This window comes from Triturus cristatus, chromosome 1_2, assembly GCF_964204655.1.
Source record: "Triturus cristatus chromosome 1_2, aTriCri1.1, whole genome shotgun sequence".
In the NCBI taxonomy this organism is placed as follows: Eukaryota; Metazoa; Chordata; class Amphibia; order Caudata; family Salamandridae; genus Triturus; species Triturus cristatus.
The window spans coordinates 397,327,005-397,343,392 of NC_140580.1; the positions used below are offsets into that span (position 1 = coordinate 397,327,005).

The 16,388-nt window shown below is 42.6% G+C and overlaps 1 protein-coding gene across 2 annotated transcripts in view; it reads right to left on the reverse strand.

Annotated features, from left to right (window-relative positions):
• Positions 1-16,388, reverse strand: part of ASAH2 (N-acylsphingosine amidohydrolase 2) — a 323,355-nt gene that overhangs the window by 211,272 nt on the left and 95,695 nt on the right. For both annotated transcript variants that reach the window (XM_085605439.1, XM_085605430.1), the window contains exon 8: positions 13,087-13,207. In XM_085605439.1, the coding sequence (XP_085461565.1) occupies positions 13,087-13,207 (121 nt within the window). The remainder of the gene's footprint in view (positions 1-13,086; positions 13,208-16,388) is intronic.

Below are 16,388 nucleotides of genomic sequence, written 5' to 3' on the forward strand. Positions count from 1 at the left end.
TTGGCACTGCCACCTTTCCTCCCCACTCTGAACACCGCCAGCACAGCGGGATTCAGGTGTTGCAGCACGCTAGTGGCGGTCTGACTGCCAGACTTGTAATCAGGCGGTCGGACCACCTAGGTTATGGCGGTAGGGCCGCCAGCACGGGTACATCGGTCTCAAGACAGCCATACTCGTAATAAGCCCCTAAATCCTGTCCATAGCTTCCCTAACCTGTGCTCCGTTGGCAGGTTTTACTCCACTAATACATGGAGAGGATCAGGAACTTGTACTGGACAAGCACAGGCTGCCCATGAACACAAACAGGTAAGGCTGTGGGTCTCACTACATAAAACACGTCAATTCTGTGGACTCTGAAGGTTACAGACTGAAGTCTTATTTGACTCCATGCAACAGAGTTCTTTAGCACTTGATGGGCAAGAACTTCCCTGCCCTTTCCTCTGTCTCCATCTCTCATATCTCTCTCTCCCCACCCCATTTCCTTCCCAGCCATCCTTGGTATCTAACCACTAAGCCCCAGTAACACCCTTTCCCCCTATCTCCACCTCCCCTCCTACTGATGGAGCAAGGTTTCGTAAAGAAGAAAACTTGCTCGGATGCAATCCTCTCAAATAACGTCTAACACTTTAATCAATTTGTCTTGTAAATACTAATATTGCATTCCACAAAATATATTGCATCTAGGGGATGCTTTCATATGTGTATTACTAACCAGTAACCAGAGTGTCTTAAAATGGCCGACAAAACGCAGGAACTTCACTGCTCATGCATCTACTGTATCTACGTAGTATGACTTATTCTATGCTTGGAGGGAAACTTTTGCAGCTGCGCAATAGCGTTTAAAATGCCCGCTTGAAACTCACATGTTAATGCACATGCTACTGCTTAAACAAAACCTTGCAAGTTTTACTAATTGCTAATGCGAAAGATTATTATAAGTAAATGGGATTAGTGTAGTAATAAGTGGTATACAGTTAATTCATTTATTTTCGTATTCTAATATGTCTTTTTCTGACTTTTATTATTAGTTCGTATTTGGGCCTCAGAGGGTGACTGAAATCCCTAACCCACCTGACCAGTGCGCACGCACACTAAACCCTGCCCGGAACCATGATGACATTGTTGAAACCCAGCCAAGGACAAGCTGGGGAGAATCTCATGGGAACTTAACCCATCGACCCGGACAAGAGCAACATAATATTAAATTGTACTAAGAATAATGTGAATTGCGGGTGGGAATAAAGCTTTGGAAAACTAAATTAAGGGACTGAAACATAGAACAAAGAACATAAGTAAAATATTACATTTGATGGTGTGCTGAACTTACCTCCTTGCCCTGTCCAATTAGAAATAGGGGAAAACACGAGATTGAAACATTTTGGGGTGGTACACAAACACAGAATAGTATAATTGAGGTAAGTTAGTTAGAGAGACACGCAGGTCAGACCAGAGCCCAAGACCCGCCTGTCAGGCCCGTCATTCCGACACGTCACAGACCCGTATGCTGCCGCAGACACTGTCTGAGACGCTGTCTCAGATTCCAGAGACCCTGCTCGAGAGACCGAAATACTGATCGATAATCCAATCATCTAGAAGGGGAGTTGCGGAAGAAAATTCGAGGAGAGTAGTGCCAGAGAGGGGTGCGACGCTGGCGTTGCACTTAGAAGAGGTCACCTTCCCGGTCCTGAACCTGTCCTGATCCTTTGTCTTCCACCTGTCCCGGTGGACTCCATCTGGCCCATCTTCAAGGAGTTGGGTTCATCTATCACCCTAGGTAAATATAATTCTGTGAAATCTGCCTTTGTACCTGTTCTCTTTTTCCTCCCTTTACAGGTACTGTCATCACAATATTTTATTGAGATTTATTATTGAACTAAATTTGATTTCTTTCCTGAATGAAACTCGATTTTAACATTGTAATTGATCTTTGACTCACAAAATTATTGATTAGATAAAACCTTTAAAACTCATTGAGTCTGTGATTATTGGACAAAACCTTAAATGTTATTTCTATCTATGCTACTAGCAACTAGATTAATTAACCAGAGGAACTTTATTGTCAAGGAGATTGGATTGGTAAGATTTGGGTAAAGATAACAAAATCTTGCAGGTAAAACTCAATATTGACTCCGGCGGTATTACTAGCTTATTGTATGAATGTGTATGGGCCCAGGTGAGTATATGGTGTGTGTGCAAACCGAAGCTGGTAAATCCACTGCATCACTACCCTTACAAATGCAGCACAACCGTAGCTCATTGTATCTCTCTCCCTCCTCTTCTGCCTCTCTTCCACTCCAAACCTCCACCCAGTGCCTGCCATGTGACACCACTCTGGACAATGCTTGTAGAAGTGTGGTGCAAGTGCTGGCAAAGCCAATAGTGTTGAGCAGTCGCCTTGGTGTTTTATTTTGTTCACTTCCAGGCTGGTGTCATGCTGTGAGACACAACATGATACATTCTTGGAAGTATACAAAATAACTTTCCAAGATGACTGCCTGCCACTACTGGTTTTGCCAATGCTTGCACCACTATTCTAGAAGTATTGCCAAAGCAAACACCAACAGCCACTGGCAAAGGAAGACTGATTGACCTTGCCAATGCTTGATCAAAATGTTCCTTATGCCTTAGCTCCTGTGCCCATAATCGTATGCCAAGTAAGATTGAATATCAGCCAAGAGCTAAGGCTGACCTATCATCTGAGTAGTCGCTAGAAGAAATTCCACCTGTTCACTCTTGTCTAGCTTTTCCAAAGTCAAGTCTCGGTTTATTCAGTTACTTTGATCCATGAGTGCTCTTATAGTGAATGATAAAAGCATTATACTACAGGCATCAGAAATCTAACTGCACAGCCTAGTTTATGAACAAGGCAAGTCTGCTTAGAAGGTAGCCTTCTCGTTGACCAACAGTTTATATTTAGGTTGTAGTCACATTTACGTTTTTTCCTTTCTTTTCCTCCTCATATATCTCCTCTTTGACTCGCCAATGTATTTTGCATTACAACCCTTTTTGCAAGATATCTTGGTGTACTTTGAAAAATGCATTTTATTATTGCTTCAGTCACTCTTATCTGCTCATAAATAAAATTATTCACTTCTTTTATGATTGTCTTCTACAGATATCTTCTCTTGTATTCCCCTCTCTTAGATGCATACTGACCTTTGTTTGTTATCTGCCAGGCTGTTTTGTACATTTATACATTTGATTATGTACCTGCAGTGCTCCTTGGGTACATTCATTTCTGTTTAACAGTTCACTAGTTTTTGTACAGCACTCTAATGCCGCCTGGGAAGATTGTGTTGTAGAAACATTATAAAAATAAACAATTTATGGTAGAAAATTCACAATACCCACAAACAAAACTGATGTTGAATAAAGAAATTAACACAGAAATCCATATTAACTTGCCCAAAGAACAACAAAGAGTTCTGCTGTGTTGTGCAATTTTGGCAATTTCTATTTGTTCAGTGGAGTTTACACGTTCATATGTTCAATCCTTTTTAATTACAACTTGCTACAGGCAAGGTTTTGTTGCCTTATGGATCATTTCCCCTAAAACTGTATAATGAACTTAAATGTAGGTACTTGCTCAATTTGAATAAAGACGTCAATGAGTACTTTTTCTCCTCTAAGGAAGAAAAGAAGGAGCAATTATGAATCAAATTCCAACTTTGTGTGTAGAGTCCTGTTAGACCTGTCAGCCTTAGGGTGGTCTTCCCCCAAACGTTTTGAATTTGCTCTTCCTGGTTTGCTGTTGGCCTTAGGACTCTGTGCACTTTACCACTGTTAACCAGTGCCAAAGAGCTTGTGCTTGAACCCTAAAAATGGTAAAATTGGTTTATATCTGATTGGCATATATAATTTACTTATAAGTTCCTGGAAAAGTGATATACCATATACCCAAGGCTGTTAAATTAAATACTACTATTGGGAATGTGGCCCTTTTAAAACATGCCACAGGCCTGCCATTGCAGCCTAGGGGCAGTTTTAAACTGCCAATTCGACTTGGCAAAATAAACCTTTTGCCAAACCCAAAACTCTATTTTGCAATTCATTTAAGTCATCCCAAGGGTAGGCCCTAAACGGCCCATAGGGCAGGGTAGATTGCATTTAAAAAGTTGGACATGCACTTTGTTTTTTTTCTGTGTCCTTGTCTTAAAAACGAACAAATCATTTTTCACTACTTTGAGGCCTGCCTCTCCCTTTTTTTTTTTTTTTTTTAAACGATTTTTTATTGATGCAGTTGGATATTACATGATACAGTAGACAGAAACAAATATTAACAGCATTTATACTTCTGCTACATTTTTAGAAAACTAGACCTAAAACGAAAAAGTAAATCAAGACAGAATGGCAGTATATATATACGTTCCACCGTACAGTATACATCACTCTCTTGGTCTTGCAGTGATCCATTCAGAGATAGGAGACCACATCATTTTACCAAAATCCTGAGTTTTCTTCCCCTTCTGAGCATAGAGAGATATCTCAATATTATATATGCCCAATAATCTAGATAGCCATATCTGAAAAGAGGGGGCATTTATATCCTTCCAACCTGAGGTAATTAATATCCGAAGCACCGCTACAGATATAAAGACCAGGGCTTCCTCAGCTTTCCCGAGATTTAATCTATTATCTATGCCAAGTAGCATCAAAGAGGAGGACAATTCTATCCTCTGGCCTAATAACTCCCCCCAGAATTTAGCTATCTCTCCCTGGATAGCTGATAACGAACCACAATTATAAAACATATGCAGCAGATCTGCTTGAGCCATGTTACATCTGGGGCATCTATCATCGTCTCTAACCCCCCATGAAAAGAGCTTTGCGGGGGTATAATACAGATCAAACAAGGTCTTATAGTGTTGAGCCCTCAAGTTCGTAGAGCGAAATACTTTTTTATTCAGATAAAGAGCCATGTCCAGATCAACATCGGGGTTCCCTAATTTCCGTGCAAGTGTATTCTCCATTTTCCCGATATCACTTTTAATTTCACCCAACAAAAACGTATAAATTATTTTAATTCTCAAGCCCCCTTTTACCAGCATATCAATCAAAGGGACTTCTGACACAATAGGCAGCCTGAGTCTTAAACCCTTGAATACACTAACCAATTGAACATAAAAGAACCAATGACTTGAGGGAATACCAGCTCTACTCTGGAGGGCATCAAAACCCTTTATCCCATCTTCACCCACCAAGTCTCCTAGTGTCATAATTCCGTGCTCCTGCCAAATCCGAAAATTCCTATCTAAACCCCTCCCCCAAAATATACTAGAATTACTAAGGTGGAGATACGCATGAATTTTGGGGATTTTAAAGAGCCTAGATATAGCTCTCCAAACTCCCCAAACACCTTCCAAGATCTTAAAACGAGGTTTTTTATAATATCTACGATCAACTTCACACATCAAGAGACCTTGTGCTTTTCTTCCAACTAATAACTCGAAAATAGATGGTGGCATCTGTATATCTCTATCCTCTAGGTTAAGAGACTGTGTAGACTGAAAAAGGATGGCCATTTCAGCTAACAAACAGGACCAATGATAAAGTCTTAAATTCGGTAAGGTAAGCCCACCCCTATCCCTCGGGAGTGACAATAAATTTGTGGAGCATCTGATTTTCCCGTACTGCCAAATAAACCTTATAAAAATTGATTCTAGCCGTTTGATAATTTTTTCCTCAACTAACAGAGGTATAGCACGGAAAAGATATAAAATGTTTGGGAACATTGTCATTTTGAGGACATTCACCCTCCCAATCAATGATAAATGTAGAACATCAATTCTTTTCAGATCAAGAGGCCTGCCTCTCCCATAGTATGATATTTGTTTACCTTATTACATTTCATAAGTGAGAACATTTGTTTTGGAACAGGTAGAACTGTCGTGTTTGGTGTCTAAGGAATTCTAATTTAAAATCCTCTTTAATGGTAAAGTCAGATTTTAGGTCACAACTTTGAAAATGCAATTTTTAGAACATTACAAATAGAACAGTTGATGGACAGAATGTTGAACAATCTCAAGCGTTCAACCCAGTACAGAGATCTGGGCCTAAATCCATAATTATGTTGCACCCCATGCCATTCCAGTTTAAACCCAGTCATATGCAAATCAGTCTCGACCCTGCTCCCCATGGGAATAGTCCAGCCCGAACTGTCAGGTCAGGTCTTCCCTGGACTGGAAACTAGCATCCTGGACAGGTTTCAGGGTTTCATGCCTCATCAGCAAAGCTAGTTTGACTCCAGGGGTATACCCGAACCACTCGGGCTGACAAATTCACTTTTCGCCCTAAGTGGGATGGGTGTGCCCGGACATGGGCCCCTTGCTAGCTGTGCCAATGGATTCAAGATCATTTGCATATGCCTTGCCAAACTGGGGTGGCATAGTGAGCAAAAGAGCAATGGATCTAACACAGATCTCTTGACTGGGGTGAATGTTTGATTCATTCAGCATTTCATCCATCCATTTTGTTGCCGCACCATTTTTAGAACATTGGCATTCCTTGTTTTAACCATTTGGTGCCTGCAGCCTGTTTACTGAGTCACATGACTAGGAGTAGTTGGCCTTTGTGTATTCCTCCCAGACAATCACACAAAAGGGGGGCTGGGTGTTGGTAGAATGGTCCATCCTGACAGGAAGGGAGGGGTAGAGGTGTGAACACTCACACTTACACTTTAAAGAACCTGTCTCAGCCCTCACACAAAACATTTAACACTAGCCGTCTGTGTTCCCAGACATCCTGGGACCAGGGCAAGAAGGAAGGAAACTCCAACGGCATCTATGGAAGAAAACTCTAGAAGTCCCCCCCCCTCTTTAAAACTGGCACCAGGCAAAACATAAGGATCGTCAGACCGATCCTTCAGTTAACTTCTGGACCTATGGAGGACACTCAGAGGACTGCCTTTCTGCCTGTGGCCTTCTGTTTACTTAAGAGGACTGCCCTGCTGCACCAAGAAGACAACCCTGCTGCCTGAAGCCGCCTTGAGCCCTCATAAGTCTGCCTGCTGCTGCTTGAGACATGCTTTCCTGCTTGAACCGAGGACCACCAGAGTGACTCCAAGGGCTAGTAGGCTGGCTACCTGATCAGAGCCTCAGGAACAGAAAAGGCTTGAAGCATCTTGAACCCGCACCTAGACCCAGTCTGAGTGAGTCCTGATCCTCCAAGTGGTGCACCTCTAGCCCTGGAACCTTGGAAGTGGTTCTAAAGGTGCCCAGATAACCCAAATTAAAACCTTGGAACTTAGTAACTTTTTAGCCAAAAAGTGCTCTGAGAACCGAGAGGAAACTTGGACCTATCTGCTTGCCAATCAACCCAAGGTGCATCGCCAGTTGACCTCACAGCAGCAAATCCTGTTTAACAGCTCCTCGCAGAAGGAGTGTCCGGCCTCGTGGAGCCCTTGTCAGCTACAGCCTGTAGCTTCGTCAGGCTGCAGAATATAGAAATCTGTACGGCGACTTTGTCCAGCGGTTCCCCAATGACGCCTCTTCCTCAGACTCTGCCAGCTGCCTTGCCCCACTGAAAAGTACCTTCTCAGATTTTTTTCGACAAAAATTCTTCTAAGTCCTAAAGTAATCAAAGAACAGTCGCAATCCACTTTGTGTGCCAGAACCACACTCCATCGCAGTTAGCCATATCTTTTTACTTTGACCCGTTCTCACACGACTAAATGTCCACTGTTTTTTGGGTGCAATTTTTCACTTTAAGCTTTAAAAAATTATAACTCCTATTCTACTGATCGGATTCTTGTCGTTTTGATGTCACATAATTTATGACATTAAACTCTATTCTTCTGAATTAGTGTGAGATACTTTTTGTGCTGTTAGTTTAAGTGCTGCATAATTACTTTAAACATTGTTTTTAAGTTAAGCCTGGCTGCTTTTGTGAAATGTCATGCTATCAGAGGGCTAAGCACCGGTCAATTTGGTATCTTTGTGTGGGTTATCCTGACAAGGATTGTGGCAGTTGCTTGAGAAGGGCTCACAACCCCTCAACCAACAACCACATTCCTCACATTGGTACTCAGTGGTGGGATCCAGTACTTCTGCTTATGTAGTACCATACAGTGATAGTTTAACACTAAAATCCCAGATAAATAATTTGACACCATATTTGACCTATGTTTCCTTTTTCCAAATTTAAGTTCAACTCAACTCCTTTTTCCTACAATGGAGATTGAGCTGATTAAGGTAGATGGCCTCAGCCAGGCTGAGCTGCAGAGGGTCTGAAAGGAGAGGGGGCTAAATGCAGGAAAGAAGACCATAAAGGTGGACCTTCAGAAAGCACTCTGTGCAAATGAGGACAAGAGAATGCAGTCCACCCACCACAGAGGAGGTGAAGCTTGACACCATTGAGGAGGAGAAAGTGAATTTAGAGGAAGCGGAGGATCCGAGGAAGAGAAGGACAACTTGCATACAGGAGAGAAGCCTCTAGACAGCGCAGGGAGCAATGTGTCCACTCTCAACCTGTCCCCTGAGGATCTGGCAAGCAGGAAGGCTGAGATTGAGTTCAGGCTGCAGGTGGCCAAGTTGAAACTGGAGGCAGCCAGGAAGGAGGATGCTGCCAAGAGGGCACCTGAAGAGAAGAAGCTGGCTTTGGAGGAGTAGAGAATGGCTCATGATAGGAGCCTGAAGGAACAGGACCTTCAAGCCAAGTAAGCAGAATCCAGCTACAATGGTGGAATCATGCATTCAGTGTCCACTGGGGAGGTGAGAGTTCACATACCCAAGACCTGGTGCCCAGCTGTGTAGTGGGAGATGACATAGACAAATTGATTTCTGACTATGACGGAGCAGTCAGACCCACAGGGTTTGCGGAGCACGTTTGTGAAAACACATGCCCACAGTGGGGAGGAACACGTTTCTGACTTGAGGTGGGGGACCAGATAAAGTATGATCCTATGAAAACCATTTTATTTGCCAAGTTTGAAACGACCCCTGAGAGGTACTGCCTCTGATTCAGGGACAGCCATAAACTACCAAACCCATCTTGGGCATCAAAGTTTAGGATTTTACTGGGCTGTGCAGTCTGCTTTTGAGAGAGCACATGCTCAATACGTGTTTTACAGAGCTGCTCCTACACCTAGTTGACAGAAAGCCCAATGGCCCCACGGAGCTTGCTAAGAAGGTGGACCACATTGTGCAAAAAGGCATGTGGGGGACATTCCCAAAAGGTTGGCCAGGGTCCCCACCATAAGAAAGAAGGGGGAGAAAAAAATATAAACAAGGAGTTCTCTCAAGACCCCCAAAAGAGTTCATAGGGGAAGGGAACACAGCCCGAACCTGGCCAAAATAACAATGCATCTTTGAAACAGATAAGTTTGTCCCCAGGTGCCAGGAGTGCTACACGTATGGGCATGTGAAAAGGGATGGCAAGTGTTCTGAGATGGCACAGCACCCCACTGGTTGGCAGACCCAAGGGTTGGCCAGTGTAGAGTTACCATAGAGTCCCTGGATGGCAGAGAGATGGTGTCAAAAGCCCACTGCATTCCAATAATTCCAATTACAGGCAGTGGGTCACCATCAATGGGCAGAGGCTGGAGGCTCTGAGGGGAACATGAGCCAATATGACTTCTGTAAAGTGTCATCTGGTTTCCTCAGAGTAGGTAACAAACTACATTCCACCAGGATGCAGTGGCTAACAACCAGGAGAGTCACTACCTAGTGACACTGGTTCCCTTTCAGTGGGGGGTCTCAAGCTCTATAAAAGTAGCCGGAAGCTCTGCCATGCGTGCAGATTGTTTGTTAGGCAATGATCTGGAGCACACTATCCGAAAAGAAGTGGAGCTTAGATCTCACCTGGTGATATTAGGTTTGCCTGAGAAGGTGTATTTGACCACAGGGTCCATGGTTGCCCAAGAGGATAGTCAAGGAAGCCTGGAGCCTGGAAAAGTTACCCAGGCAGCTGCCACGACAGCAAAAGGCAGGGGCCATGGGAAACCAGGCTCTGAAACTCCCATGGTCCAGGTTGAAGGGGTGCTCTAGGAGACTGCCCTGGAGCTGACCAGGGAGGACACTGCTGACCTTGGAGACCTGCCTGAGCTTTCTGGATGCCAAGTTGAGGGCGGATTCACCCAGGAAGAATTCTGTAAAGCACAGAAGGAGGGCCCAACTCTAGAGGGCTCTAGGTGGCAAGCTGAGGCCCAGGAGGTGCATCAGGCCGTACAACAGGCAGTCCTGACTAACAAGGCCAGCAAGTGACAGATAGGGCAGGGATCTGTGGGGTATCTGGGACACCTGATGGGCAGGGGCAAGGTGCAGTCCCTCTAGGACAAGATTGAGACTATCCTGGCTTGGGAACTGTAGTGAGGCCCTCTTGGACCAACTCTGGTTCTCCATTTTAGTTTTGCATTTTAAATGTTTTATCAGACTTTGTTTGGCTATATTGTTTTTCAATATTTTATTTCCTAGAAGACGCTGTACTTGCTGCTTGTGTTTAGACAGCCTTTCCTACTACATAATCTGGACACTTCGCTCAAGGCTTAGAACAGAACATATATCCTAGTGCTTCCGTTGCCCACTCTGAGACAGCTTCTAACACAGTAGTAGTATTATTATTTAAACCATGCACTGTCTGTTTATGGGTCAGAGGGGCACTCCAGCCACAACGGTCATGGAACGAAGTCTGTGTTTGACACGCAGCTGTACTAATGCTAGTCTTCCATTCTGATCCTGCAGAGAGGTATTGCCAATCCTACTCTAGACCAAGTCATCCAGGTATGGGGTCTCAGGCTAACCTAAGAGATAAGGCAGAGGGTACACCCGCTAGGCTCTCCGAATAGGGGTAGTGATAGGTAGGGATATATGGAAATGAGACTGCGATGATTGAACTGTTTATTCTTTTCACCGTGTTCATAATCCTGGTTACATTGCTTTGTTTTATCTGCCTAATAATCACAGCTCACTCTCCCTATGCAAGATTACAATTATTTAAAATAAATGTATTGAAAACTTCCTTCATATCTTTCTTTTGTTTACCAAGGGCATGCATGAGTAAACACTAAAAAGGTGTAAGATCTGTTTCCATGATTCCCTTGAGGATCAGATTGTAATGTTCGAGGTTGCTGAAATCACCTGACACCCCAAGAAGGTTAGGGGTTCGGCCGCGGCACTGTGAGGTAGCTAGGAATTGAGACAACAGTCTATGATGGTGTAGATGGACTCATTCCCTGCATTCTGACAGCCTGTTATCTCAATACGCAGTCCTAACTTTTCTAGTGGGAATCATATAACAGAACCCCCCAAAACTCAGAGAGACGTGACAGACATAAAGGACTTCCTTGGATATTATAGAAGGTTTTTTGAGGGGTATGGCACCATATTTGCCCCATTGACTGAGCTGACCACCAGGAAGCAGCCCGATTAGGTGATCTGGACAGCCTGGTGTACAGCACCTGTACTCAAGGCCTCTGACGTGTCCCAGGTATGTATAGTGCAGACTGGTGCGTCAGAGCAAGGCATAGAGGCATAGTTAGATGAGCAGGGTCTAGAACAACCTGTAGTCTTCATCAGTAGGAGGCTACCTCCCAGGGAACAGAGGTGGAGTGCTATTGCAAGATAATTTTTTCTGTGGTCTGGGCACTAAAGGAGCTGAGACCATACCTGTTTGGGGCTCACTTATGAGTTCAGACAGACCACAGGACCCTCAGATGGCTCATGCAAATAAGAGGTGAGATTCCCAAACTGTTGGGGTGGTCCATCTCCCTACAGGGAATTAACTTCACGGCTGAACACCACCCTGGGTCAGACCACTTGAATGATGATGGTCTGTCCAGGTTCTTCCGCCTCAATGATGAGAACTCCCAGTGCGTTGAGTAGTTCAGCCCACATTCAGCTGGGGGGCACATGTTAAACCTGTCAGCCTTAGGGTGGTCTTCCTCCAGGCTTTTTGCCTTCTCTCCTCCTGTTTTGCTCAATTTGTTTTTGTTGGCCTTAGGACTCGGTGCACTTTACCACTGCTAATCAATGCTAAAGTGAATGTGCTCCCTCACTAAAAATGGTAAAATTGGCTTACACCTTTTAGGGTTTTAAAGCATCACCTGGAAAACGTTTGTGAATTGCCAAAATGAGAAAATTACACATAGTAGATCCTGAACCTTGAGATGTTGATTTCATATTTCTTTGTGAATCAGGACCACAATCACTTGTGAATCTGGTTTCTAATAGTTTATTGTGGACAGGAACATGCTACATGCAGACAGATTGTAGAAGATCCAATCTTCAACCACCCCTTTCTCTGTTTAGGCGGGCCCTCAATAATCTTTATATTTACCACTGTTAGAGTAAACACAAAGCAATACAGCCGCAAGGAAGACATGACAGAGGCAGACTGCGTGCTTCAAGACCAGCCAAAGTGTCATGCGCATTTTAGAGTGCAGCAACCACTCCTCCTCCCCAACGTCAGGGGAGCCAAGCCCCTCCCCACCCATGAGGATCCTAAAAATAAAATGATAATAACTTCAGTGATTATTGTTTTATTTTTTATTTTACACTGCTCCGTGAACAGTGGGGCAATGCTCCTTCACCTTAGCTGAGAATCCGCCATTGCACTCACTTCTTGCACTGCCTCACCTCTTCCTGGGCATAAAATGTATTCAAGTTTTGTCAAGACACTTTGTTTGTCAAATCACTGGCCACTCTGATCCTGTGTGGCACATAAAATACCTATGCTCAACTCTGCACTCTTTAAACTCACTGGGAGAGTTGAGCTGAGCTCAGGCATCATTTTCCATAGAATAATATCCACAGCCAACTATAATTTGCCCTCATGGAAACAGTTCCTTCAACTATCTCATCTCTATTCTATTCTTGGACTCTTGAATAACCAAAGCATGCTATCTTTGAATTGAGCAAAACCTAAGTTCCTAATCTTTGACACAGCCACAAAGCTCATGTTGTCTGAAGTTTTCACCACAGCATTTTTAGTAGCAGTAAACTCAAGAGTCTTGAAGTTGACCCCCACCTCTTTTTCTTCTTCGTGTTCAAGATTAACACCATCACATTCTCTCCTACTTCACCATTGTGTATGTGTGGGTTGGGGGGTTGCATGCTGTTCTTAACCCCTGAAATGCTGACATGTGTTTCTTACCTCTCCTGGTAGGAAACCTTTGTTCTGTTCTTGCTCAAAAAGGTAAGATGCATATCCCATGTTGTCACTGTTCACAAGGTGGTTTGTGTTGTTCATGCTTACAGGGTGGACTGCAAACCAGCTGATATTAGGAAACATGAATGAAAAGGGGTTTATTCAACATGGCACATTTCTATTTTCACAACATGTTGATCTCAATCCAATATTGTTCGTAGATTCAAGGACATTGGTTTATTTTTCCCTGCCACAATGTGAGCTAGCGTAGACATGGCATATCTCAGATGAAACGTTCTGTGCTCCTTTGCCTTTTGACATCACAATTATTAAAAACATATTTTCTCCATGATCAGGAATAATCCCAACTCGATCCTAGAAAAAAGAGGAGCGATTTGATGGTCATTATAAAATTATTCATATCATACTAGCTCCGATGATTAAAATCTATCTAAACTTTTGACGAGCTCCTCCTAATAATCCAAGTCTCCTGTCTCAGGAGTGGGAAAACACTGTCATATGAGACTTGTTTCATTCTATCGTAATAATCGTTGTTGTGCTTTATTTTATCTTCCACCTTATTCTCAGGAACATATTTCCCTAAATCAAACTAGTCACAGTAATACTATCCTTCTGGCAGATTTTGAGATCTGACCTAGACACAGCTTTATTTGTTTTGGCATCCTAAAGTTTTCCTGAAAAATCACATTAAAAATGCATACAAACACACGGACATACAGAGGCTTTTAGTAAGCGTTCTCCATTCATTGGTCTGTTCAAATGTCATTCACATTTTGCATCCACCCACCACAGTATACAGCACAGAGCAATGAATGAGCGTGCTTCAGCAATTGGTTCTCTTCTCTGTGAGTAACAGCATATTCTTATGCGCATGCACACATCCACCTAAAATGTAGTGCCGGGGTTAGTAGGCCTATCTCTGCTTTCATTTCCGCCTTAATACTATTTTTCTTTTTTTTTAAAGTTATTGCTTACTTTTTTTGCACACATATGCATATTAAAAAAAGACCGTTTTTTTACTTTTTATTAATTTTGCACGGTTTATGTCTATTACATATGTCTGCAAAATATAATTTCTGCAGTAAATATATAAAAACATTGCATGCTCGTCAAGGCCAGGTCCATTGGCTTTTCCAATCTTTCTTCTGATAGCAATTATGCTTGCAGTATTTGACTTGTAACCGCGGTTTATGCGGTAGTATTTCTCACGTCCCATTAGTCCAAATGGTGGAACCGGCAATTTGACATGGCCACGCTGAGGCATCGACAACTGGCTAGAACCTTGCAAACTGAGTTTAACGCATCTCTACTTAAACCAGTTAGCCCAGTTTTGCAAATATATAATACGAAAGTTGTCAGTTTCGCTTTATATGGGGCAGAGCTTTGGGGGTTTGAGAACGTCTCTAAATTAACTGCAGCAGAAAACAGGTTCCTACTTAAAATTATTAAACTTCCGCAAAGTACCCCAGTACGTCCATTGCTTCATGACCTAGGTAGAAAGGCACTGGCCGATAGAGCCAGATTGCGTCCCTTGCTATATTGGCAGAAAATCTGGACAACCCCGGAACTGACACCTTATGCTGCTGGTCTTAAGGATTTAATTAGAGCAGACTGCCATAAAAAATCAAATGGCTGCAGGAAGTTAGAATCATCTTAAGAAGCATTGGCGTGGCAACACTATGGGAGAACCCAGCAAGTACTCAGTTTCCCCTCAAAGCTCTGTTGAAAGAAAGGTATTGGGGTTGGGTGACTGATAACATCTACAGGAGCAGTGAGTGATTCTTCATCACTTACGGAGCTCTTTTTAGAAGTGAAGCCATCTCCAGAGCTGGAACCATTCTGGGATATTGTAACCAAGTCACATGATAGAAAGCTATATTTCCAACTAAGAATAGGCTCATTACCAGTAAGGTTGTTCACAGCGAGATGGGATTTACTAGGTGACACCTCTTGTCCCATTTGCCATGCACAATCGGAGTCTCAGGCCCACCTGTTATTTGTCTGCCCAGCTTACATTGCCCCAAGCCGTATGTGGCTGTCCCCAATTTGCAATTTCTGTAGGGTAGAGATCTGTAATTGCTTCAAGATTTTTAGTCTTTCATATGAATTCCAGACCCTCTTCCCATTTATTAACGCTAAGAGATCGCATGGTAAGGGTCTGACATGATGTTAATGAATTTGTCTGTAAATGCACAGTAAGTTCCACAAGGAATCTTAAATGTATTTAGTATGTATAGGCATTTTAAAGTCTGATGCTTTTTAACTGTTTTTATGGATTTTATAGTTTTAAAGGAAAGTTCCTTTAAAAAAAATGTTTGTTACACATAGGTCATGAGTTTATTTTTTTGTATTTCTGCTTTGATGATTAAATTGTATTTCCCAGTGAGGGATTCTGACGTACATTATTTCTTCAGGCACGGTTTTTTGGGTGTGCAGTTTATGATGGCCAATATTCCTCCTGACACACTATTCTGTTGGCCATATGCCTATTGTATGATTTATGTACATGACTGGCTGTTACCCTTGTTTGTGAAAATGGCCTTTTGGATTGTAAAGTACTCACATAGAACCTCAAGGACCTTAAACTTGAAACGAAAATCAGCTCTGAGCAGGTCTTAATTTGTGTCAGAGGTATAACTAGCTACAACGAGATGAAGGCCATGGTATGTAGGATGACTACACGCTCACTGACAAGGGACAGTTTTCTTTTTTTAAAAGAGATTCTCTCACTGCTCTTTCAAGCTAATAAATTGGTTATGGCATCCTATGTACCAGTCGCTCTGAAAGCAAATATTTGAATGCTGAGAAACTCCACATGACATAGTTTAGTATTAGTTAAATACACATTTCTTTATTATGTATTAGAACTTTTCTTCATTCCTCATCCATGAATAACGCATCGTATGACCATTCTGTACACACATTGTAGAAACTGAGGCGCATTTGTTTGATATGGCATTCATGATCATTGACTCTGGGTTCAGTATTCTGAAAAGTAATAGCTTAGGTGACCAATGTTCCCCCACAGACATCTGTTTGCAGTCTGGTGGTCACATGTTCTATTTCCAGTACGGTGAACTCAGCCTTTCATCGCTCTTTGAATGATATATCAACATTTCTACACAGGATATTATTAGCACCTTTTATCCGAGGTATTTAAAAACAAAAAAAACAGATATATCAAGCACTTTATACAAGTAGTTGAGAATAATTTCATTCATTATGATTGTCTTTTCAGGTTTGATTTTTAGTTCACCTGAAAATGAAATGAAAAAATAAACCTTAAA